Source organism: Notothenia rossii (genome assembly GCF_949606895.1).
Source record: "Notothenia rossii genome assembly, chromosome: 6".
Lineage (NCBI taxonomy): Eukaryota > Metazoa > Chordata > Actinopteri > Perciformes > Nototheniidae > Notothenia > Notothenia rossii.
Window position 1 is genome coordinate 54,328,327 of NC_136909.1, and position 24,436 is coordinate 54,352,762.

The following is a 24,436-nucleotide window of genomic DNA, read 5'->3' on the forward strand; positions in this document are numbered from 1 at the left end:
CTCTTGATAAGCCATTAAAACAGTAAAATACGTGTCTCCTGTTCACCAAAACATACCCATCTGTTACGGGGAAAGAAAGTATTCCAAAAGTATTCTAAAAGTAATCTGCCACCGGTACCGGCGGGGATTGTTGTTGGCTTCTGATGCGCAGAAGAAAAATCTGGCCCACCCAATTTTTTACAGGCCCAACCTAAAGTACATTTCTGCCTACGCTACTGGTGAGTTCCCCGACACACCGGGGACACATATTTATGTATAAAATACATCACAAAGTGCATTTTGCATGATAGGTCCCCTTTAATCCTCCTGCCCCTGTCTGTCTAAGGTGCTCCCGTATGACACTGTCTCATTGTTTTCCTAACTGTGTCATTTTCATTTCATTTAATCGTTTATTTGAATCAGGACAATGCACATTGATGAACATTTTAAACAAAATAATGCTTTCAAACGTAAATGAGCCGGATTTGAGCTTTGAGAAAATTTCCATCCGTAGTCCCGTCACATACAACATTTATGAACATGACAGGTATATACAGTGGGGCAAAAAAGTATTTAGTCAGTCACCAATTGTGCAAGTTCTCCCACTTAAAAAAAATGAGATAGGCCTGTAATTTTCATCCTAGGTATACCTCAACTATGAGAGACAAAATGAGAAAAAGAAAAATCCAGAAAATCACATTGTCTGATTTTTAAAGACTTCATTTGCAAATTATGGTGGAAAATAAGTATTTGGTCAATAACAAAAGTTCATCTCAATACTTTGTTATATACCCTTTGTTGGCAATGACAGAGGTCAAACGTTTTCTGTAAGTCTTCACAAGGTTTTCACACACTGTTGCTGGTATTTTGGCCAATTCCTCCATGCAGATCTCCTCTAGAGCAGTGATGTTTTGGGGCTGTCGCTGGGCAACACAGACTTTCAACTCCCTCAAAAGATTTTTTATGGGGTTGAGATCTTGAGACTGGCTAGGCCACTCCAGGACCTTGAAAAGCTTCTTACGAAGCCACTCCTTCGTTGCCTGGGCGGTGTGTTTGGGATCATTGTCATGCTTAAAGACCCAGCCACGTTTCATCTTCAATGCCCTTGCTGATGGAAGGAGGTTGTCACTCAAAATCTCACGATACATGGCCCCATTCATTCTTTCCTTTACACCACTGGTTCTCAACGGGGGCGGTACCGCCCCCCAGGGGGCGTTCAGAGAACATCGGGGGGCGCTGGAAGCAATATTTTTGAAAGGGGGGCGTTGAGGTGTTCTTGGGGGGCGTTCACGCATAATGTCTTTTTGTCATGAAAAACGCTGGCCACAGCGTCTTTTCCCGTACAAAAAGCAGCTGTCAGCATCTTTTGTTGCTATAGGAAACCACAACTCTGCTTGCGATTGGTCAGCTGTCCGCAGTGTTATTACGGGTACGTTCGTAAATGCACGAATGGTCAGTCCGCTCGGAAAACCCGTCTGTTCCGCCAGAGCACCCAGCTGTGAGCGCTCAGAGCGCAGCCCTCTGGACTGTGGAACGGGGACGCTCGGAGCGCTCAGAGCGCTCAGAGCGCATTTACGAACGTACCCTACAAAAAGCAGCCGGGAGCGGACCGGAAGTCGTTGCAATTTTGGGATCGCGACTGTTAATAATCTGTGTCACTTTGTTAAATTTTGATATGTTTTGATATGACAAATTCCACTAACAGATTCGAACTAAGTGGTCAGTTTATGAAAATAATACCCGTTTCTATGTCTGCTACGACATGGAAGAGCTGGCTAGCTAGGCTGCTCCACACAGAGCTCTGTTTGTTCAAAATTACAACGACTTCTGGTCCGCTCCCGGCACGATGTCTTGTCATGTCACCAGCTAGCCCTCTAGCCTTTGCCGCCATATCGTGACACTCCCCCCCCCCCCCTAAATATTAGCATCATAAAAGAACAAAAATCATATCACATCAGCAAAATGGCCGCGAAAAAGATAAAATGCAGACAGTACTCTATTGAATATCTTAGCTATGGCTTCATACCGTCTCCTACTAATGCACAACTCCCAATGTGTTTACTTTGCGAACATGTATTTTCCAATGAGGGAATGAAACCCTCACGTTTAAAGGAGCACCTTACCAAGATCCACCCGGATAAGGCAGATAAGGAGCGTCCGTTCTTCCAGGCCCTCAAAGAGAAACATGGTAGGAGCACCATCAGCAGTCTCTTCGCTAGGAAGACCACCCAGACTGATAGCGGGCTAATAGCGTCATATAACATCTCCTTGCTGATAGCCAAATGTGGGCAGCCGTTCACAATCGGAGAGAAGTTGGTACTCCCTGCCATCAAAGAGGTCATATCTACTGTGATGGAGCGTGATCCCACACAGGTGCTGAAATCTATCCCACTCAGTAATGACACCGTAGCACGCAGGATTGATGAAATGGGCGCTGATACAGAGGAGCAGCTGTGTGCCATCCTGCGGGAAACTCCATTCAGCATTCAGCTGGATGAGACAACCACTTCTGACAACAATGTTCTGTTGATGGCCTATGTCCGCTATAGCACCTCCAACAGTCAGGAGATGGCTGAGGAATTTTTATTTTCCAAATATCTGGTCACAGACACCAAGGGCCAGACCATTTTTAATGCACTGGATGCTTATCTACAGGAGAAGTCAATCCCGATCAACAATCAATGTGCTACTGACGGTGCCCCTTCCATGGTTGGCAGGTACCGTGGCTTCACCACTCTGCTGAAGGAGCAGGTCCCGCATGTCCTCACAGTCCACTGTGTTTTGCACCGCCACAACCTTGTGGCCAAATCTAAAAGTCCACCTCTCCACGAGTCTCTCAATGTTGCAGTAAAGGCAATAAACAAAATAAAAGCCCACGCCCTGAATAACAGATTGTTCCGACAGCTGTGTCAGGAAAATGATGAGACCTTTGAGCGTCTTCTTCTCCACACTGATGTCCGCTGGCTCTCAAAAGGAAACGGCCTTGCTCGTTTTTGTGAGCTGTTTGACAGCATCGTGGAGTTCCTGGAGGAGGTGGATGCAGCACTCTGGGAACAGGTGTCATCCAGCCGCTGCGACATCATGTACCTCGCAGACTTCTTTGGCAAAATGAATGAAGTCACGCTGAAGCTCCAAGGAAAAGGAGTTACTCTGATCCAGAGCAAGGCGGTCATCCACAGTCTCACCTCCAGGCTGGATCTATACTGGCAGAGCATAGGCAGGAGGCAGTTTGCTCATTTCCCGCTGTTGACCAAGGTGATCTAGCCTAGGCTACTAAATAATGATAATAATAAATAATACATGTAATAAATGTAGGCTACTCTATGCAACACTATATTTGTGTTCCTGGTTAGTATAAATAACTTATGTTCTGAATGTATTATGAGAATAAAGAAACATCAATTAGTAAACTAATTAGCAATAAAATAACCAGTTTAAAATCGGATGGTAACATTCTGCACCGATAACAATTTCCTGGTTATACTCATTGCAGGTGTCTGAGGCTCTTACCGATGAGCGCCTCCTCATTTACACAGACCACCTGAGGATGGTGAATGCCGACTTGAAGATCCGCTTCAGAGATCTTTTGGACCTCGATGTTCCCACCTGGGTGGTGCAGCCCTTTCAGGCGGACGTGGTGGAATGCGAGCCAGCAATACAGGAGCATCTCATCGACATCCAGAGTGACGATGAGAACCAGGCTATTTTCCGCACCTCTGGCTGGGGCAACATGTGGGTCAAATACTCTCAGCGTTACCCGGCTCTCTGGGAGAAAGCGAGGCTGCTTCTTCTGGCTTTCCCAACCACATACCTCGTGGAGCAGGGATTCAGCCAGGTCCTCCACATGCAGTCCAAGTACCGCAATCGCTTGAACTTGACGGCCTCAGGTGCACTGCGACTGAAACTAAGTTCTCTGCAACCCGCGGTGAAGAAACTGGCAGAGAACCACCAAGCGCAGGGCTCACACTAACCTTCCCCCCCCCCCGCAATTTGGCGAAATGCAACACCTTTCCGACCTGTTAGTTCTGTAGGCCTAATGTACAGTTTTGTAGCCTACTGTTTGTTCTGCACTGGACATGTGTGAAATTGCTGCTGTTCCGTAGCAGTCTGTTTGTATTCTCTGCTCTTGTCTGAGTTTGTTTAACACTCATAAATATCATTTTTATTCACATTCACATGCATTTTCTGCTCTCTGGTAAACTAATGATAATGATATTCCAACTGCCCAGTTAAATCAAATCTATTATTTGGCATTCAGTGACATGCTTTTTAAATGATATAACACAGAATATTAGTTATAAAAACATTAATATTCAGGGAAGAAAATAAGTCTACTTTTTTTGATGGGGGGCTGTAAGAGACCTGGATAATGGACAGGGGGGCGCTGGCCCAAAAAAGGTTGAGAACCCCTGCTTTACACGGATCAGTCGTCCTGGTTCCTTTGCAGAAAAACAGCCCCAAAGCATGATGTTTCCACCCCCATGTTTCACAGTAGGTATGGTGTTCTTTGGATGCAACTCAGCATTCTTTCTCCTCCAAACACGTCTAGTTGAGTTTTTACCAAAAAGTTCTATCTTGGTTTCATCTGACCATATGACATTCTCCCAATCCTCTTCTGGATCATCTAAATGCTCTCTAGCAAACTTCACACGGGCCTGGACATGTACTGGCTTAAGCAGGGGGACACGTCTGGCATTGCAGGATTTGAGTCCCTGGCGGCGTAGTGTGTTACTGATGGTAGCCTTTGTTACTTTGGTCCCAGCTCTCTGCAGGTCATTGACTAGGTCCCCCCGTGTGGTTCTGGGATTTTTGTGATCATTTTGACCCCACGGGGTGAGATCTCGCGTGGAGCCCCAGATCGAGGGAGATTATCAGTGGTCTTGTATGTCTTCCATTTTCTAATAATTGCTCCCACAGTTGATTTCTTCACACCAAGCTGCTTACCTATTGCAGATTCAGTCTTCCCAGCCTGGTGCAGGTCTACAATTTTGTTTCTGGTATCTTTTGACAGCTCTTTGGTCTTGGCCATAGTGGAGTTTGGAGTGTGACTGTTTGAGGTTGTGGACAGGTGTCTTTTATACTGATAACGAGTTCAAACAGGTGCCATTAATACAGTTAACAAGTGGAGGACAGAGGAGGCTCTTAAAGAAGAAGTTACAGGTCTGTGAGAGCCAGAAATCTTGTTTTTTTGGAGGTGACCAAATATTATTTTCCACCATAATTTGCAAATACATTCTTTAAAAATCAGACAATGTGATTTTCTGGAATTATTTTTCTCATTTTGTGTTGAGGTATACCTAGGATGAAAATTACAGGCCTCTCTCATCTTTTTAAGTGGGAGAACTTGCACAATTGGTGGCTGACTAAATACTTTTTTGCCCCACTGTACATGGCAAAATAAATACATGATATGCAGAAAGAGCATGAGCAGCATACACGTATTTACCACATGGCAGTACAATGTAGCAGCTAAGATATGTAAAGTGCAAGAGAAGATAAAAGAGCTACATAAAGTGCAAGAGGAGATACCCCTGTGTTAAAGTGCATTTAGCGGTGATTGCACGTCTGTTTGTTTCTCAACCATTTTTTGAGTTGACCTTTAAAGCTATTGAGAGTGGGACAATCCCATATCTCAGTTGGGAGGCTATTCCACAATGAGCTGCCTTTAACGGGGAGGACATTTTGTCCAAAAGTTGTCCGTCTGTGGTGGACTTCATAGTCTCCTCTGGTTTCCGACCTAGTGCAGCGTCCAGTGTGTTTTTTGTGGATGAATTCCCCTAAGGGAGGGGGGGCTAGTCCATGTTAACATTTATAAAAAAAACACATACTTTTAAAAGACTTAAAATTATCAAAACTCAAGAAATTGTGTTCTTCAAGGATGGTAAAGTGGTGGTATGAATATGGCTTTCTGTCAAACACCTTGATAGCTCTCTTGTACAGCTGTTCTATTGGTTTCAGTGTGTCTGTGCACAAATAAATATTGCATCAAAGTCAATACAACGGAATAGTGTATGTACCAGAACGCATGATATGTCTGTGTGTGTGTGTGTGTGTGTGTGTGTGTGTGTGTGTGTGTGTGTGCGTGCGTGCGTGCGTGCGTGCGTGCGTGCGTGCGTGTGTGTTTGTGTGCAGACAGTGCGACATTAAGATTAAACGTATGTATTTCATTTGGGAACACCCACATATACATATGGAGTTGGCCAGATGTGTGTAAATTACTGTTCATGCTAATTTGAAATCAAATGCCGTTGTCGGACACACACAACAACAGCGAACACACACACACTGAGCAGAGCACAAACACACACACATCATGCGCCTTGGTGACCGGACATCTCCTTCATAAAACGAGTAATAGGGGGATTAATCGGGCAGTTCGATGTGTGTTGAGGTGTGTGTGTGTGTGTGTGTGTGTGTGTGTGTGTGTGTGTGTGTGTGTGTGTGTGTGTGTGTGTGTGTGTGTGTGTGTGTGTGTGTGTGTGTGTGTGTGTGTGTGTGTGTGTAGAGGTGTGTGTGGTTAAAACTTAGCAGCCAGCGGTCGCTCTTTAGCTGTACTAATGAAAGTAAACACAGTGAAGGCGTTGCGTAAAAGGCACAGCTCTTTGGGCGCTGGTGCTGCACTTCTCAGAGGCGGAGTTACACGTCCCGCTGCCTCCTGGTGCTGTAACAATTTCATGAAGTGAATGAGAGTCCGAGTTCGAAATATATATATAAAATAATGTATGCACTGCCATTTCCCAACATAAACATTACAGTCTGCAATGAAACGGTTGTCTCCTGTGTGCTCCACTTCCTACTTGGCGCTCCAACAGAACTTTGCGAACGAGATACAGTATCTTTTTTTTTTTCATTGCCCTTTAGGGGCTCCGTACAATACAAAAACAAATGCAAATATGTAATTAAAAAAACGTAAGTCCTTTCGAGTCATCTGTCTCAAGTCAAGTCAAGTCGATTCCACATGAAAGTTGCCAGACTGAGATTTTTAAAAGACCCAATTGGGGCATTTTCATTGCAACAAAGACCTTTGTATAAAACAATGAACAGAGCGAGTTCCTGGAGAGGGCAAAGCGTTTCGGTCACTCTGAGGAAATGCTTTAAAACCCTGCTGAACAATGGCTTTCCTTCCTGCCTGCCTGAAATGGAAAACCTGATAATAGCAAAAGCTCTGCTCAGTCCCTCATTACTGTGTAGACAGTTCACTTAACCAAAAGTAGAACAGAGCAGATTGGTACTGCACGGTCATCCACGTCAACATGTCCTTATCTGTAGTGATCAACACATATGAAATAGTTGAGTTTTGGTATTTGATGTGTCCAGTGTTCTTAAATCAAATCACATACCTTCATCTTTCAGATCTGATTCTGCAGCCATGCTTTTCTCTGGGTGTGTGCATATTTAAAGAGCAATGAATTATTCAACAGTGAGAAAGTATTCATAGCTTAGCAGTGGCTTCACATTTTAAGGAGACATACAGTATCTCTACAAGCTGACTTGGATTTGCTTTTTGCTTTTTTTAAGCATTTGATTTTGATTTTCTAATAACTCAGGAGGCTGCTGTATAAACTTCAGATTCTACAAAGGTATTGAATTGACGGTTTAGAATGTGTCTGCTTCACATTGGTTAGTATAGTTAGAGGTGCATCTGCAGGTTTATTTGGTCATGTGGCTTTCAGTCCGCAATATTAGGCAATTTCCAACAGTGATTTGTATTTTCAATATCTTGGGATTGTACACAAATATCTACTGTCTGTTGGTAGTAATACAATGGTGTTTAAATCTAACATTAACACAGATTGTGCCATCCAATTGCCACTTGTGAGCTCCTGTTTGCCTGCATCTAAGATATAACTTGTATTGTTTAAAGTGAGTAAGTAGTGTATGTGTGGTAGTATTACTAAGAAATGTCCAAAAGTACTTCTTCACGTGTTTTTTTCTCCAAATGAGTGCTGTTTCCTCCCTCTTTCCCGGCTCCTATCTGATGGCCTTTGTGTAGCCCCTCCCCCATCCTTTAGCTCCCACTCCTCCATAGACACCCCTCCCCCCCACCACACACATGCTTACACTGCCTGCAGTTCCTTTTCCTCTTAATACTCTGAGCCATGGCGCATTTATATGCTGTTTGCTTTGGTCAGCTGGGGGCAGTGATTATGACATTATTTTCTTTAATATGAAATATACATATATAGTGTTTCGTGTAAAATACACAGTTTTATGTCAATGTGTTTGTAAGTTACTAAAAGCCTTGCAGAGCTCTTTTTACCAGATGACTGAACTGATCTGAATAAACTAGTTACCAGTCCGTGACTTTCCCACCTTTACCTAGAAACTAAGTAAGACAAATGGTCATTTTACAGACATGGAATGTTGTAAAAGGTTGTCCACCAGAAATTATATCTAGGACCTTCAAGGATCACAACCTGGGTGGACAACCCGGTCAACTAGCAACTGGAAAGCTACAGTGAGGGTCCAAACAATGCAACCCATATATGAAAAAAGTCAAAGATTCTGGCTCGATCAGATGCCATCATTCTCTTTCTGATTGAATATCTCTGTGACAGTTCATGGTAAAGACAAACTGAGCCAACCTATTGAAAGAGCAGAAAAATAAGCTTTCAGGTGATGCCTTGGTTAAGCATGTTCTCAATAAGGCCACTAGATGAAACTGTGCCTTTTGTGTCTCTCCAAAGCGAAATCCATTTCAAGCAATGCACTTGTGGTCCTCTGGATTGTTTGCTGTGTTAAAAATAGGTAAATATACTTAAAAGATTATTTCTGTATAACATATTGAAGGGTTTACATTAATATACACAAGGCTTGCTGCCGATGCTAAGTTGAATTGATTCAATGTTTACAGATTTTTCAGTTTACATACTGGAAAGCTATAGGCAGCGAAATTCAAAATGGCCGCCACTTTCTTTGCAAAACCCTTTAATTTAAGGTTTTCTAAGTTATAGGACAAGGCAAACTGAGTTAAACTTATCTGGAAGTTGACATTAAGTTCAACTTAATGTCAAATCAATACCCTTATATTATTTGTGCAAATCAATGTCTTTATTTCATGATCAAAATAGGATATTACTCACAAAAACAAACAAAATTCCTGGTGGCAAAACATTTATTTCACTTTCACATACTCTTTTCTTAGTTATTAACTACAAATCAACAGATATGATACAATAATCAGAAGTTCAACACAAAATAATCATTCACATGGCCCAGAACTAGAAAAATGTGAATGTTTTAAGAAGAAAGGGGGAAAAAGTAACCTACACTGAATATACAGTACAAATGTTTTCAATGTACACATGGTGGTATTCTTGGTAGTGTCCCAGAAAGCTTTTTGCTTTCTATTCATTTTCGGAGTCACAGCTTCTGTCACTGCTCTCAAGTGTGGCAGTGTGTATCCTTCTGCATTTGGTTGCCAGTCCTTGGCAACGGCACCCTATGTAGCATGGAACTGCATTATTTGCACAGGAACAGTTCTTCTGACAGCCCTCGAGACATCCACATGAGATTGTCTTGTTCATTGACACAGGCCAAGCTGGCTTTGTAGATGGCACCGGAACTACATATCCATTGACCATCCAAATTCTGTGCATGGGGGGATTTCTGGCTTGGCGATGTGTGCGTTCTTGTCAATGATGGTTGCCAGAGTAGAAATGCATTCTCTGTTGGGGGTAGTAGCTTTAGGAGCGTTGATTTGTTGTTCAGGAACTTGTATGCTCTCAGTTTTTCCAGATCAAAACCCTCAAAGTGATCAGCTTTGGATGTATACACAGTGATGGTGAGGTCTCGTGCCTGATTGAGGAGGTCATCTGTTATGGCATCGGCAGGGTTCTCACCAAACTCTTCAAGTGCAGGTATGTCCAGACTCATGCTGCTCTTGAACCATGCCTTCTTGCCAGTGAAATATGGATAACTAGTGGTATCTCTACCACTCAGACTGTGGATGAAGGGCATGGCACAACACTGTGAAGGTCCCAGCACCAGAACCATTTTATGTTTAGGCAGGTATGCATTCTGGCCTGTTCTCACCCACAGCTCTGTTAGATCGCTGAGGTGCGTAGCACCATAGTACAGGCGTGTGGTAATGATGTCGGTGTCATTGGCATGTATGACAACTCTGTCAACTTCCTCATTCTGGACACTGTAGAGAGTGTGGAGAAAGATCCTAGTGTCAGCCTCCTGCTGTGTTGATTCAAGAGCAGGAACATCCATAACAGACCCTGCTGTGAGCACCACACTCTTCGTCTCTTCTTTGAATCCACCACCCAGGTAGAGATGAGTGGGGCCAAGACCAAGTTCAAGTTGTTCATCCTCACACCACTTCTCACAAAGAAAGCTCAGCAGGTTTGCTTTGCTAGCAGACACTGCAACAAACTTCTTTGGATCCGGAGCTGCGTACTGCTCACTGACTTCATACACTTTCGCTGGTTTGGATCTGGCATATCTCTGTTCCTGCTCAGCTGACTTGAGGCTGGTTGTACTGTATGTGTCACAACAGAAGGGTATGATGTCAGTGCCAAGAGGCACATCAATCAGCAGCAGGTGCCTGTATCGCTCAGCGATCACTCCAAATCCTTCACCTGTGTGGAAAGACCAGTGTCGTATGGTGGACATGGCATCTACGACTACTGCTGTCTTGAGGCATTCTTGGGGCAGATCAGGGATGCTGCTTACTTTGGTCTTCTATTTCAAGATCATCACAAGGCTTGCCTTGGTCCCTGTTCTCATACTGCCATCTTCCTGGAAGAGTGATGGGGGAAGGTCACTACACTCGTGGTTGCCTATGAAGTCAACAATGTTGAGTTCTCCACCACTGGCAATGATCTGGGTCATGCGCAGAAGGGCAGTGACTTCATTGCTCTTGCCAGGTGCAGAGGTTTTCCCGCCAGACTTCTTTGGTTTCATCCTGCGTATGTAAGGTGTTTAGCTTTACAACACTTGTCTTCTTCTGGTCACTTGACAGTGACTCTGACAATGCCTTCAAACCAGCTGCTTTCACACTTGTCAGGTTGTCCTTGACTGTGGGATCTGCACACTCACCAGTTGATATATTTATCAGGGATGGTGTGGCTGTCGTGAATGGGTTGGTCTCCACTGCTGCCATGACCATGTGCCTCTGTGGCTGTCTCTGGCAGTTTCTTAATCTCAGCCAAATACAGAGACAAAGACTGCTGCCCATATTTGTAGTGTCCTGCTGCAGTGAGGTAAGGTAGCATTCGTGCTGATTCACAGAAATGTCCTGCCCAGTTACCTTCTCGCTGGTAGTAGATGAACCTGTGGAGAATGTCTGATATCTCCAGAAAGATTGACCAGGAAACTGCAGTTGGGTGCTCATTCAGAGATTCCTGGAAATCTGTTCTTGTAGGATTGATATATGTGGACGTGACATCTGGATGATCTCTAACTTCTCAGTAGCAGTGGTGTCTTTCTCAAACAACATCTTCACAACATGTTCTACTTGTGACTGCCAGTGTTGTGTTTCTCTGTCTGCTGCACATGCCTCAAATGCTTGCCAGTACAAGCGCCACATGGCCTCACTGAGGATTCTGAGAGCATGCATGGTTTGGTAGTAGCCTTCTCACCAAACATCTTCTTGGCTGTCCCTTCCTGAAACAGACCAGCTGCAACAAGAATATCCTCTGCACCTGCATCCCTGATGATCTTGCAAACATGTAGTTATGAGCTTGGAGAAATCCCCCCAGCAGCAGGACTACATTGCAGAACTCATCTCTGGGCTTGTCGCTGATGGCGACTGCGAGTTCATATGTAGCCTGATCTCCAATGATAATGGTATACTTGTCTCCCAGTGCATGCGATGTCTTGACCAGCCATTTCCTTTCTTCTTTCAGGACAGCAGGATCAGTTGGAGATGCTGGGATGAGAGGAAGATAGCCAATGATACTGGCCGGTCTGTGTGGGTGGAGGTCTGCACAGAAGGCAGAAAAGCCAGGCAGTCCTGATTCTGCATCTGGAGGAGCATCCAGCAACTCTGAAGTTGTAACCATTCTTGCTCGGCAAACATAAGTAATAGGTCTTCAGCTGTACCATCTGAGGAAGTATCCAGACTCTCTAACTTCTCAATATGCTCAAGTGACCTGGACCTCTGCCTGTCTTTAGCGGAGACATGTCACATGGGAGCAGGTAGGTCAGTAACATCTGAGAGAGTCTTCTTTTTATCAGAGGTAGAAGTGGGGAGTCTGGCACCCTCCTGGACCCGCACAATCTTTTGGTTTTCAATTATGATTGCAGTGGTGGCATTAAAACTCCCACCCTCCAGTGTCTTCATCTTCCAGTCCAGAATATCCATGGCAAACAAATGGGGGATCTCGCTGTTTTTCATCATGATCTCTGGGGCGTAAACACCATCAGTTTCAACCTGCTGCATGACCTTCTCACTTTGTGCTCTCAGCTGACGCTGCATACGTTCATAACTGATCCCAAGCCCCAATCTGTTATTCATCATAATGAGTGATTTACTACGTGTCTGGTTGAATAAGTGGTAGGTAGTGGCTTCTAGTCGCCTCAGCTTCTCAAGGGCATCACCGAGGGGTACAGCTGATGCACATATGAAGCGTGAACCACAAGTATGGTCAAGTATTGAAACACGTCCACCTAAGTGTTGCTGCAGCTTCAATTTCAGTGTAGTCGATCGGTACTGATCTGCCGTTTTGATACCAAGCTCCCTCAGAATTTCTCGGTACCGGTCACGCAATGATTTCACAAGGAATCCTGACGGGTCATGGAAAAGAGGAGCCTCCAGCTCTTCCACAAGGCGACTAAATGCAACAGTATAAAGCGCAACCTTTCCAGAATGAACGCGCTGAGCCTTGAAGTTGCTCATGCATGGTTTGTGGTAGGCTATATCATTGGCAACCATGTAATGACCTTGCCCAATCAGTCTCAGGAATATGTCATCTCTGCCCAGCTTATTTGCTTTCAACTCGGTTCCTTCCCCGCAGCCACTGTTTATTGCAGATGACACATCTCTTTTTGGCTTTAAATGTTTTAGTGTTTCGCCTGGTGAACCTGACTGTATGTTGTCAGGAGCTACATCCTGGACCAGCCAAATCTCCTGCTCTTGCACTCACATCAGCAAGACGTTTCTTCTCAACATATTGGTAGCTCTTCTTATTTAAGTACCAATTTCGACATTTCCGGTGCCACTTTGGTGTTCTGTCTTCAAACCATTTTTCTTCTGCAGACGCATGATGCAGTCTATGAAAGACCTCGTCTTGTCTAGCATTCATGGCTTTTATAAACTTTGAAATAGTTGATGGATTAATACAGTACAGGTCTATCGTAGAGTGTTCTTGACATATAAGACACATTTTGTAGTCAGAGGTTTTGTCTTCACAGCTCTTCTTACATGGTTACTGCTTCAGTGCCATAGCAATGTATGCCACACGTTTCTTCAGCTGGCTTGTCATCTTCCTACAGGCTTAGATTACTATTTTGACAGGCCAATACCACTTAATAATAAAGTAGTAGATACAATTTACTGATTACAATAGAAAGTTTATAGAAATTAGAATATTTTAAGCATATGCAGTACAGTCTGTCTTAATGTACTCACTATAGCCTTTCCTCTTGCTACTTAACCTCTTAAACACAGTGCCTATTTGTCGGGCCTCAGACTCGAAAATGACATGCCCAGAATGAATGAGTATTTTTTACAACAAAAAGGGGTATATGAATAATCTTGTTATCAAAGCAATGATACACCTCATTTCAAAGTGACACAGAGACATTGGATTAACCTTTAGCAGTGTTTTTATGCCCTTGAACACAACTTTTGAAACCTCAAAGGGAAGACATACAGTCGTACAGTGATGAGACTTATACCATTGGAATATGTGGAATCTCAGCTTTCATAATGACATGTCATTTGTGCAGATAACATGAAGTAATACAATTATCGTTTTAGACGATTTAGATGCTTGGTGTTGGAATTGTGTTCCGTTTAGGTAAAAATTATTATTATCGTCTGTTAGCTGAGTTTCTTCCCGTTAAGTGGGCATGCATCATTAATAGGTTGTTAAATGTTAACAATGTAAAACTGATTTACAAATTATTAAAGAATTGTAGTTTACAGTAACAGTGCTGGTTAGCTAGCTAGCTAGCTACATATGTAGCACTTCATTTCAGACTCCAGTTTACAGCTTCCTGCCTACGACCTGCCTAAGACCAGTATAGAGGAATGTTAAGCCCTCCCACTATTTTCCAAGAGGGCGTTGCCAGATTTTCAATTTCAGGTTTTAACCAGGAGATGGCGCTTCATTCACAAATACAGAAAGACAAGTTTCATGGACTTTCAGTTGTGTTTTGAAGAGCATTTGAACACATCGATATTTTAGATCAACTAAAGTATATCTAATCTTGTAATTCAATAATATATAGTCTTTATATATTAAATAATCATAATAATAATGTAAATGTTTACATTACACTTCTTTATTTGTTATGCTCATACTTTTACCTTTACAATCGTTTGCTTTAATATGCAGTATATTTTTTGTATATTTTTGTGTTTGCTTCCTCCTGCTCCCTTTCGGACACATACTGTATGATTTATTATTATTATTATTAATATGTAGATATTATTAAGATAAGATAAGATGTTACTTTATTGATTGAACATTTTAGTTTAGAATGTGCTGTCTGTCCCACGGTAATTCAGAAGGCTCACAGGTCACATTCCGACCATTATTTAAAACAATAGGTGCTTTCACACCGTCTACAGTTTGATTTTTATAGAGGGAGCTCTGTGGCCAGTGTTCGAATTACCGATTTGCTTTCGGGGGAGCCCTATCATTCAGTGCACATCCTGCTACTAAATATATCACACGCACGCTCTGTTGACTGGCGCAGCAGCAGTTGAGTAAAGTTGGAACGATATTGTCAGATTCAGATTTCACGGATCAATAACTCATGAACAAAACGTTATTCAGACACAAATGACGTCTCCTAAGTACCGTGGTAAGGTTGACAACGAACTACATTTTTATAAAAAAAAGCCAATATGTGCTGTCCTCCAAACTGGAAACATTACATTGGTCTCTATCCGCAGCCGGAGAATAAATGAGTGCTCAGGGACCGTCTGCAAAGTGCAACTCCGAAAAAAGAGAATACAATAATATTCAATCACTATTATACAGCTTATTACTACCAAACTCACCACACACATCAATAGTCTCCTGTTGGTCAGACTACAGCAGAGAGTTTGGAAGAATGTGCTTTTGAATAATTTTGGTGAATATTTATAATGTAAAATCATGGCATCATTTTCAAAAACCGTCTATACCTCCTGGATCATGGGTGTAATCCTAGACGACACACAAGAGCAGATGGCCAGGCAAGAGAGAAAAAAGGTGAGTGAAACTGATTATTCAAAGTATTTGCATCCCTTTAGTAGTGTAGGCTTGAGAAAGGAGACTGAACTGTGTCTACAGGCAACTTCCAGCGTTATTATAATCATGCAGTTTTTGGTGACATTTGTGTTGTTTTTAACCAATACATTTAGAATATAAGCTTCCCTTTTTTTCTTGTTCCTGTTGAGAAAAATAAAAAATGAATACTGTGTAAATGAAATTATTGTTTTGCACCTGTATATTATAGAAAATAACACTTATGTTGACATATTCCTTAGGTTTTTCAGGTTACATTTGATCTATATGATGGAGCCATTGGATTTGTCAATATAAGAAATCAAAACCAAACCATATTCTTCCAAACTCTCTGCTGTAGTCTGACCACCAGAAGACTATTGATGTGTGTAGTGAGTTAGGTAGAAATGTACTGTATAATAGTAACGTTATTGAAGATGATGCCATATTTATTGAAGATTTTACATTATAAATCTTCCCCAAAATTATTCAAAAGCACATTCTTTCAAACTCTCTGCTGTAGTCTGACCAACAGGAGAATATTGATGTGTGTAGTGAGTTTGGTAGAAATATACTGTATAATAGTGAAGTGATTGAAGAGGATGCCATATTTATTGAAGATGTTACACTATAAATATTCCCCAACATTACTCAAAAGCACATTCTTCCAAACTCTCTGCTGTAGTATGAGCATCAGGAGACTATTGATGTGTGTAGTGAGTTTGGTAGTAATACTTTATAATAGTGAAGTGATTGAATATTATTGTATTCTCTTTTTTCGGTGTTGCACTTTGCAGACGGTCACTGAGCACTCGTTTCTTCTCCGGCTGCGGAAAGAGACCAATTTAATGTGACGGCGCACATTGCCTTTTTTTTTATCAACATGTGATTGTAGTTGTCGACCTTACCACGGTACTTAGGAGACGTCATTTGTGTCTGAATAACGTTTTGTTCATCAGTTATTGATCCGTGAAATCCGAATCTGCCAATATCGTTCTAACTTTACTCAACTCGCAGCTGCGCGGATTCGATCAATTGCTATAAAATCACTCTGCTACTACTACAGACGGTGTCACTACGCCGGCGGCTGTGGCCGTTGTTGAAGCCTCTTCAGGCTCTGCATCGGAAGGCCTCTCCCTCGGTGAGGAGCTGTCAAGCTCGACCCTAACGCCGCTTACAGCCGGCCAACTAAAAGTTGTTTTCCGTTCACGTTGTCATTTTTAGACTCCTTCGCTTCTTTGCTTGTGAATCCAAAAGCTGTGACGCTTGGCTGTTTTCGTTTTGCCATATTTTTTATTACAAAGCCAGAGTTAACAAAATATCAATATGAACATTTCAAATACCGCGCCGGCATCAACGCCGTAACCATAGCAACGTAAGTAAGAATGCAGTGCCGCCACGTACAGATGGCAACACCCAGACATATTCACAAATATAAAACAAATATTCAGAAACTGTAATGAACAATAACTATTGTTTATTTCAAGAACTGTTATTTACAGAAACTCAACATTTCTAATCTGTGTGACACAAATATGCACGACCGTTTTGGGCTCCCCCTATTTATCTCAAAGTCAGCCATCAAGGGAGCTCCCTCCCTCTTCGGGGGAGCCAAGCTCCCCTGGCTCCCCCCCATTTCGAGCAGTGTCTGTGGCTGAATGGCCAGCGATTAAGTGCGGCGCATTTGTCATAGGTGATCAGAGCTAACTGCCTGCCGTCAGATTTCATTTAAAAAACAGATCTGATTTTAAGACTATTTCGGCGCTCATAAAGAATGATAAGAATAATGAGTATTGAACTGGTTTCATTAAGTTTATTTAACACTAGAACCGCCAATCGGGTCAATTTGTGTGATGTGTGTTGTGTGTGTGCAATGTAACTTTTTTTCAATAAAATATTAAAGTCTCCCAGTCCGTGACTTTTCCTGAAAGTGTGTTATGTAGCACCATATGTTGTTAAAAATTGCATTCTAATAGCGGGATTTGACGGGTTTAGGTAGGCCTATACAAAAACCTCTGGCGGTTCTAGTGTTAAGGTAATTAGGTACAGTAGAAGCCCTTTTTTATCAGTAACGAATTTAGCAGTTGAACATAAAAGTAAACTAACTGAGGGTCACTTGCATTGACAGTGTTGTGTCTAACTGTAAGCTTGTCACTCAGAGTAACCTACAGTTAATTTAGCTGCTGGAGAAGAAAGATCAGGGGGGGAGAGGGGAGAGAGCTGTGGTTGATGGGCCATTAGTTGTGTAAATACACAGCTGAGAGCTGCCGTTTCATTCAGACTGTTTAAAAAACGGTAACAACGGACTATTTTTCTTAACGGATGCATGTCAATTTAAATCAATACAACTATTTTTTAAATCAATAAAAACATTTTCTAAATCCATAAAAGCATTTAAATTAATATTGGGAGTCATGTCGTTACTTTGTTGAGAATGTGGCCATGTAATAAGCGGGATAATTTGCAGCGACTTGTTCCTTATGGGGAAAATAACACCCTTCATGTGTGTGTAGAGGTGTGTGTGGTTAAAACACTTTCATGAAGTGAAGGAGGTTTTCCTTCTATAAAACAGCTGTGGGCAGCAGTGAGTGTCACGGACATGAATTCATAGATCAAGGCAGACTGGTGCGCACACTCTCCTGTCCTGCCAGGCGACACGCCCGTTCTAAGCCGTGACCCTCACTCCTCACATCCCAAGCATCCCCACAAAGTGTATTATGTTGTTACATCTCAGATTTTATGTTTCAGTTGTGCTCTGTCTATGTTCAGTGATGCAAAGTTATCACCTTTCGGCGAAATTCGCCGTTTTGAATCCAAAATAAGACATGTGTGGGATTCATGTAGATCTGCAATAAAAATATTTTTGGGGTATGGGGGGGTCTGGGACCCGGAGTAATCTGCGGCCGTGAGCTGTTATGTGCCATCATGACACGCATGGTGTTCTTTTTTTATATATTATAATGAAGTGCGAGCTGTGTGCTCGAGTCTTCCTGCCTGTCGGCTCTGCTCATGGATGTATAATAAGGCTCTGCTGCTCCGAGATGATGGTCTAGCTTCAGCAGCTACATTACCTACGGGTGCGTTCGTTAATATTAACTGTGCGTCCGGAGTCACTGTGGCACAGACTGGGCCGCTGGTGAACAGCTGTTAGAACGGGCCGTTCAGGTGTTCAGAGCAGAGCTCCCTGTCGGAGCGGCAGAGCGTGATGTGAACTGAAAAGTTTTTCTGTGGCAATATTATTTAAGGAATCGTTGAGCTAGCTAGCTAGCATACATTGTCACTATCTGCTAACGTTAGCTTTAGCCTTCTATTTCTAATAGTTTTTTTCATAGGCTATAAACAGAGGTGGTATAATTATATATATTGTACTTGAGTAAAAGTAGAAGTACTCAGATCTTGTACTAGAATAAAAGTAGAAGTACTCAGATCTTGTACTTGAGTAAAAGTAGAAGTACTCAGATCTTGTACTAGAGTAAAAGTAGAAGTACTCAGATATTGTACTTGAGTAAAAGAAGAAGTACTCAGGTCTTGTACTTGAGTAAAAGTAGAAGCACTCAGGTCTTGTACTTGAGTAAAAGTAGAAGCACACAGATCTTGTACTTGAGTAAAAGTAGAAGCACACAGATCTCTTACTTGAGTAAAAGTAGAAGCACACAGATCTTGTACTTGAGTAAAAGTAGAAGCACTCAGGTCTTGTACTTGAGTAAAAGTAGAAGCACACAGATCTTGTACTAGAGTAACAGTAGAAGTACTCAGGTCTTGTACTTGAGTAAAAGTAGAAGTACTCAGATCTTTTACTTGAGTAAAAGTAATAGTACCACAGTGTAGGAATACTCTGTTACAGTAAAAGTCCTGCATTCAAAATGTTTTTCAAGTAAAAGTAGAAAAGTATTATCATCAAAATATAGCTAAAGGAGCGACAGTAAAAGTAGTCATTGTGCAGATTGGTCCATTAAAGAATAATATATATGATATGTTTTATAATGATTGATCATGAAAGTGTTCTCAAAGCTGGTAAAGGTGCAGCTAGTTTGAATTACTTTGTATACTGCAGGGTAGCTTGTGGATTTACTCCAGGTGGAACTAAAGTCTGATTTAACACTTGATTATATTTCACATCATTCATCCACATCTGTAAAGTAACTAAAGGTATTAAATACATGTAGGGGAGTAGAAGTACACCATGTACCTCTGAACTGTAGTGGAGTAGAAGAACAAAATAGCAAAACATTGAAATACTTAAATAAAGTACAAGTATCTCAAAATTGTGCCCAATTATAGTACTTGTTGAGTTTATGAACTTAGTTACTTTACACCATGTGGCTATAAAGATAGAAAGACTTAAGCCTTGCACAGAGGCATTAAAATACATTTTCAAAAGTCTCAACAGTGCTGCCAAAATTATAAACTGACTGCTACACAATTTAAAATAAATGCTTTTATATATTTCTATTAGATGTGACTCTTTGGCGTTTCTGTTATTATTAACACTGCTGCTTTAGTTGTTCTGCTAAAATCCTCTGTTATTCCTCATTTTAAAGCCGATATTCTGTGGGGTGGGGGAGCCGGGGGCTCGGATCCTTGTCACCTTTTTCATACCTGATGAGTTTGCATCCCTGTATGTTAAAAAGCCTCAGTCACCTTAATTCGTGTAATAAAAACATCTCAGGTCAGTAACACTCAAAGCTAAATGTGCAATACCATGTTCAGCTATGTTACTATTTATAATGTTATTGTTGTTACATCAGAAGATGTACATATTGGAATGATTTCTTAACTTACAGTAGGCTATTTTTTACAATGTGTGTTGGAAGGATTTATTAAATTACTCTGAATATTGTCATTGTTGAAGGCTTTTAGAGAAGGGTGAACTATAAGCCTGAATAACATAACCTTTTATACCTAAAAACATAAAAGCCACAATAAATAAGTCACAATTGTTCTAGTTATTTTTACCTCCCGTATTGCTTTCAACCCACCAGCTTTTATGGTGTTGTTACGTCACTAACTGTAAGCTTGTCACATACAGTCTATGGTCACTCAGAGTAACCTACAGTTAATTTAGCTGCTGGAGAAGAAAGATCAGGGTGGGAGGGGGGGGAGAGAAATGTGGTTGATGGGCCATTAGTTGTGTAAATACACAGCTGAGAGCTGCCGTTTCATTCAGACTGTTTATAAAACGGTAACAACGGATTATTTTTCTTAGCGGATGCATGTCAATTTAAATCAATACATACAACTATTTTTTAAATCAATAAAAACATTTTCTAAATCCATAAAAGCATTTCAATTAATACTGGGAGTCATGTCGTTACTTTGTTGAGAATGTGGCCATGTAATAAGCGGGATAATTTGCAGCGACTTGTTCCTTATGGGGAAAATAGCACCCGTCATGCAGATAAGGATCCCTCCGCTACACTTTGGGATCCTGATCTGCCAACGAGGCTCCATTAAAATATAAATATTTTTAGTGAATTACTGAGTTTAGGCACGTTAATAAGGTTTTAATTAAGTTGAATACTGTATATTCATATGTGTCAGTGATTTCATGTCAATTCGGCGAACATAAACATAAATGATCGTGGTGAAGATGATGATTAAATTAGGATTAAAAATCGTGAGCCGGGCTGCATTTCCTCCTGTTCGTTTTTTTCGACTAAACAACATTATTTTGTTAAATAACAACATGGTGATGTTTTGTAAATGATTACGTGTCTCTTATTTAGCACAGAGTATGATATCCGTGACATATTGATCTTAACAAAGTTCCGCTGTACATCCAGCGTACTGTATCTGACTTTATTTCACATGAGCTCCAGTGTGGAACCCCACTGCACCCCCTAGTGGATCAATAATCCATTGCAGCTGGCTTCATTATAATTTCATTTATCTATCACGGGGGCGGTCTCAAGTCAAGCTGGAGCTTTTCCCTTGAGCGAGGGCAGATCACGTACCAATCACGTACCAATCACGGCCCTCGCGTTTCAAACTGTCTGAAATGAATCGCTACATCTGTAGCTAGCTTAAAATCCTCTCACTTGCTGGAAAATCTGTAAACATTGAATCAATTCAAATTAGCATCGGCAGTAAACCTTCTGTATATTAATGTAAACCCTTCAATATGTTATATAGAAATAATATTTTAAGTACATTTACTCCAATCTGCCAACTCTCTCACATCATTCAAACAATCCCTCAAAACTCACCTTTTCACTCTTGCCTTCAACTCCTAATCCACTAACCCCTCACCCTTATTCCACCTAGTTTAGCACTTTTTACTTTTGTTGTTATTTTTCTTCTTTACTTGCTTGTTAAGCGCTTTGAGCACCAGGAAAAGCGCTATATAAATCAAATGTATTGTTATTATTATAATTATTACCCATTTTGAACACAGCAAACAATCCAGAGGACCACAAGTGCATTGCTTGAAATGGATTTCGCTTTGGAGAGACAAAAAAGGCACAGTTTAATCTAGTGGCCTTATTGAGAACATGCTTAACCAAGGCATCACCTGAAAGCTTATGTTCTGCTCTTTCAATAGGTTGGCTCAGTTTTTCTTTACCATGAACTGTCCCAGAGATATTCAATCAGAAAGAGAATGATGGCATCTGATCCAGACAGAATTGATGACTTTTTTTCATATTGGGGTTGCATTGTTTGAACTCTCACTGTAGCTTTCCAGTAGCTAGTTGACCGGGTTGTCCACCCAGGTTGTGATCCTTGGAGGTCCTAGATATCATTTCTGGAGGACAACCTTTTACAACATTCCATGTCTGATTTCGCAAAAAATTGGGTTTTGCCCCCTCGGTATCTGTTAATTCAAAAATAACTTTCCTATTCAACCCTTTTTCCACTCTTAACAAAAATGGCCAATGCAAAATGTATGAACCCCAAATTAATTAAAAAATACATTTATTTTATTAGATAATGTCAATTGCCGTGGAAGTTGTGAGAATATGCAACTACACAACATGATTGAATTGCTATATCATAGTTAGATGATACACTTTTATATCCCAACAGACTGAAACTCTAAATTACCATCAGCTCTTTACATGTGCAAACATGAGGGGCCTGTGCAGTTGACGTTGGCGTCTTGGTGCAGACTACAGAGCCTCTGTGTAATTTAATTACTTTCGTAATATAAGTGTAGACGAGAAACAGGAAGACATACAGTGGACCATATACACATCTACATTTGAGATAAAGCCCAAAAACTGCAACCTGCTGAGACTACTAACATTTGTAAGCCACTTTACAGAGGCCCAAGGTTATAATAAGTTAGGCTTGTCAACTATATGGAAAAGTTAATGGCCAGGGTGTTAAATCCCCAACACCCACCACCGAATATCATTTGTCTGACACCCCACCCTTCCCCCACACAATTCACACACTGATGTCAACAGCATGCAGAAGACACTTCATTTACTGAACAGTTATGTAAATGAAGTACATTTTGTACCTTTTCTGAGAGCCTAACTCTTTTGGTTGCAGCTGAACTTGATTTGCAGCAGCAGGGAGTAAACGAGTTATTTTCAACAGAGAAAGTAATAGTTTTAGTGTTCCTAATAAAAAAAAAAAATGCAGAATCACTGTTATTGTGAGGATTACAACATCCTTGCCTCACTGTTAACTGTTCACATGAAACCCATAGCTCAGGTCACCCTTTCCAATATAGGGTAATATATAGCCACACGGAGACGGTAACGAAAACAAACCAAATTCGATATCAAAAAAGTCTATGTGAATTCCGTCCACACGCAATCGGCACCAGAAACATTTCCGTCCACACGAGACCGCTCGACACGCTGGAGACGCTGTAGTACATATGCCGGGCCTATAAGTGGCGCTGTACTTCCGCCACAAAATACAACAAAAGCAGCGAAGAAGACTTCACGAACATGCATGGTTGCCCTTCTGTTTATCCTCCAAGGTGGATTTAGCAGCAGAGGTGGGGAGAGGCAGGGCTCTGGCTCTTTTTCTCCCTCACCGAGGCAAGCGTGTGCTCCTGCTGTAATTCTCTCCGGTTTGCCACCAGCAGATGAAAAACACCCACCTCTCCGCCTCTTCCAAGGGACAAGGGAACCGTGTGGCAGAGTTTCCGTTAGAATTTTGTTTTGGAGGTCAACATGTCCGTTAAAGTTTAAATCTTCAGGACAAAATTATAAAAGTGCCGGTCAAAGGTCTTCAATAGCTGCATTCACACCGCAGGACTTTCCCTGGTACTTTGGTTCTTTAGTTCCGTTAGTACAAATAATGTCGCGTTCACACCGCCGCGACTACTCAGTGCCGGGAACTCTTTTGGCCATTTTCAGTCCCTGTTAGAGAGGTGGTACGAACCTGGTTATAAAAGAGTGCCAATTTCTATTCTATTTCTATTGGCTGGGCGAATTGCAAACCACGCCCCGTTAGACTCTGAATTTTTTTTGTAGGCAGCCATTTTTTTCCTCGCAACATCCACACCTGAGCGAGTAGTGTTTTTGTACTTTAAAGCAGTTATGAACACACGTACTACAACACCGGAGCGGTGGAATGATGAGGAAGTGTCGGCGAATTTACTCTGAGGACGGGATGCAGCAGCTTCTACAGAACTCCAAATGTTTTGAGCGATGTTCGCAAAAGCTACTTGAGCGGCGTGATGCCGTTATTGTTATGTCTTGAGTGTGCAATAAAACAAACAAACTGCCGAAGCTTTATTTATTGTGTCCCACCCATAGACTGTATATATACATACTGTATATACATACATACATATATATATATCCCACCCCAAATTTGCAGAATAGAAGAATGTGAGAGCAGACAGGTGTCGGTGGTTGAATTTATCTACAATGTTGCAACCTTGTGCAGCAATGGCAGGGGCAGAAACACAAGTCTTACACACATAAACACAAGTAATTTATCATGTAATTTGTTTTAGATAAATAAGGGAAAAACACCAAACACCGGTTAATGTCCTTTTCCAAAATCAGCCTGAGGGATAATCATGTGACACTTTATCTTTGCACTACGGTCTGTCTGCTGAGCCTACCTATTATATATATATATATATATATATATATATATAT

General features: G+C 41.6%; 2 protein-coding genes across 8 annotated transcripts in view; one reads left to right on the forward strand and one right to left on the reverse strand.

The window, feature by feature from the left end:
• hspa12a (heat shock protein 12A) overlaps positions 1-24,436 on the reverse strand; it is a 189,493-nt gene that overhangs the window by 49,272 nt on the left and 115,785 nt on the right. The gene's annotated exons all lie outside the window — the stretch shown is intronic.
• On the forward strand, positions 1,916-4,150 carry LOC307043530 (zinc finger BED domain-containing protein 5-like). The gene is made up of 2 exons (XM_079688030.1): positions 1,916-3,234; positions 3,473-4,150. Exons 1-2 carry the CDS (start codon positions 1,942-1,944, stop codon positions 3,947-3,949), a joined length of 1,770 nt encoding a protein of 589 aa, XP_079544156.1. The 5' UTR covers positions 1,916-1,941; the 3' UTR covers positions 3,950-4,150.

Bases quoted from the DNA above. Each gene is read 5' to 3' on its own strand.
- LOC307043530 (XM_079688030.1), top strand. From the start codon at position 1,942: ATGGCCGCGAAAAAGATAAAATGCAGACAGTACTCTATTGAATATCTT. The intron at 3,235-3,472 runs GTGATCTAGCCT...TACTCATTGCAG, and splicing joins ATTTCCCGCTGTTGACCAAG to GTGTCTGAGGCTCTTACCGA.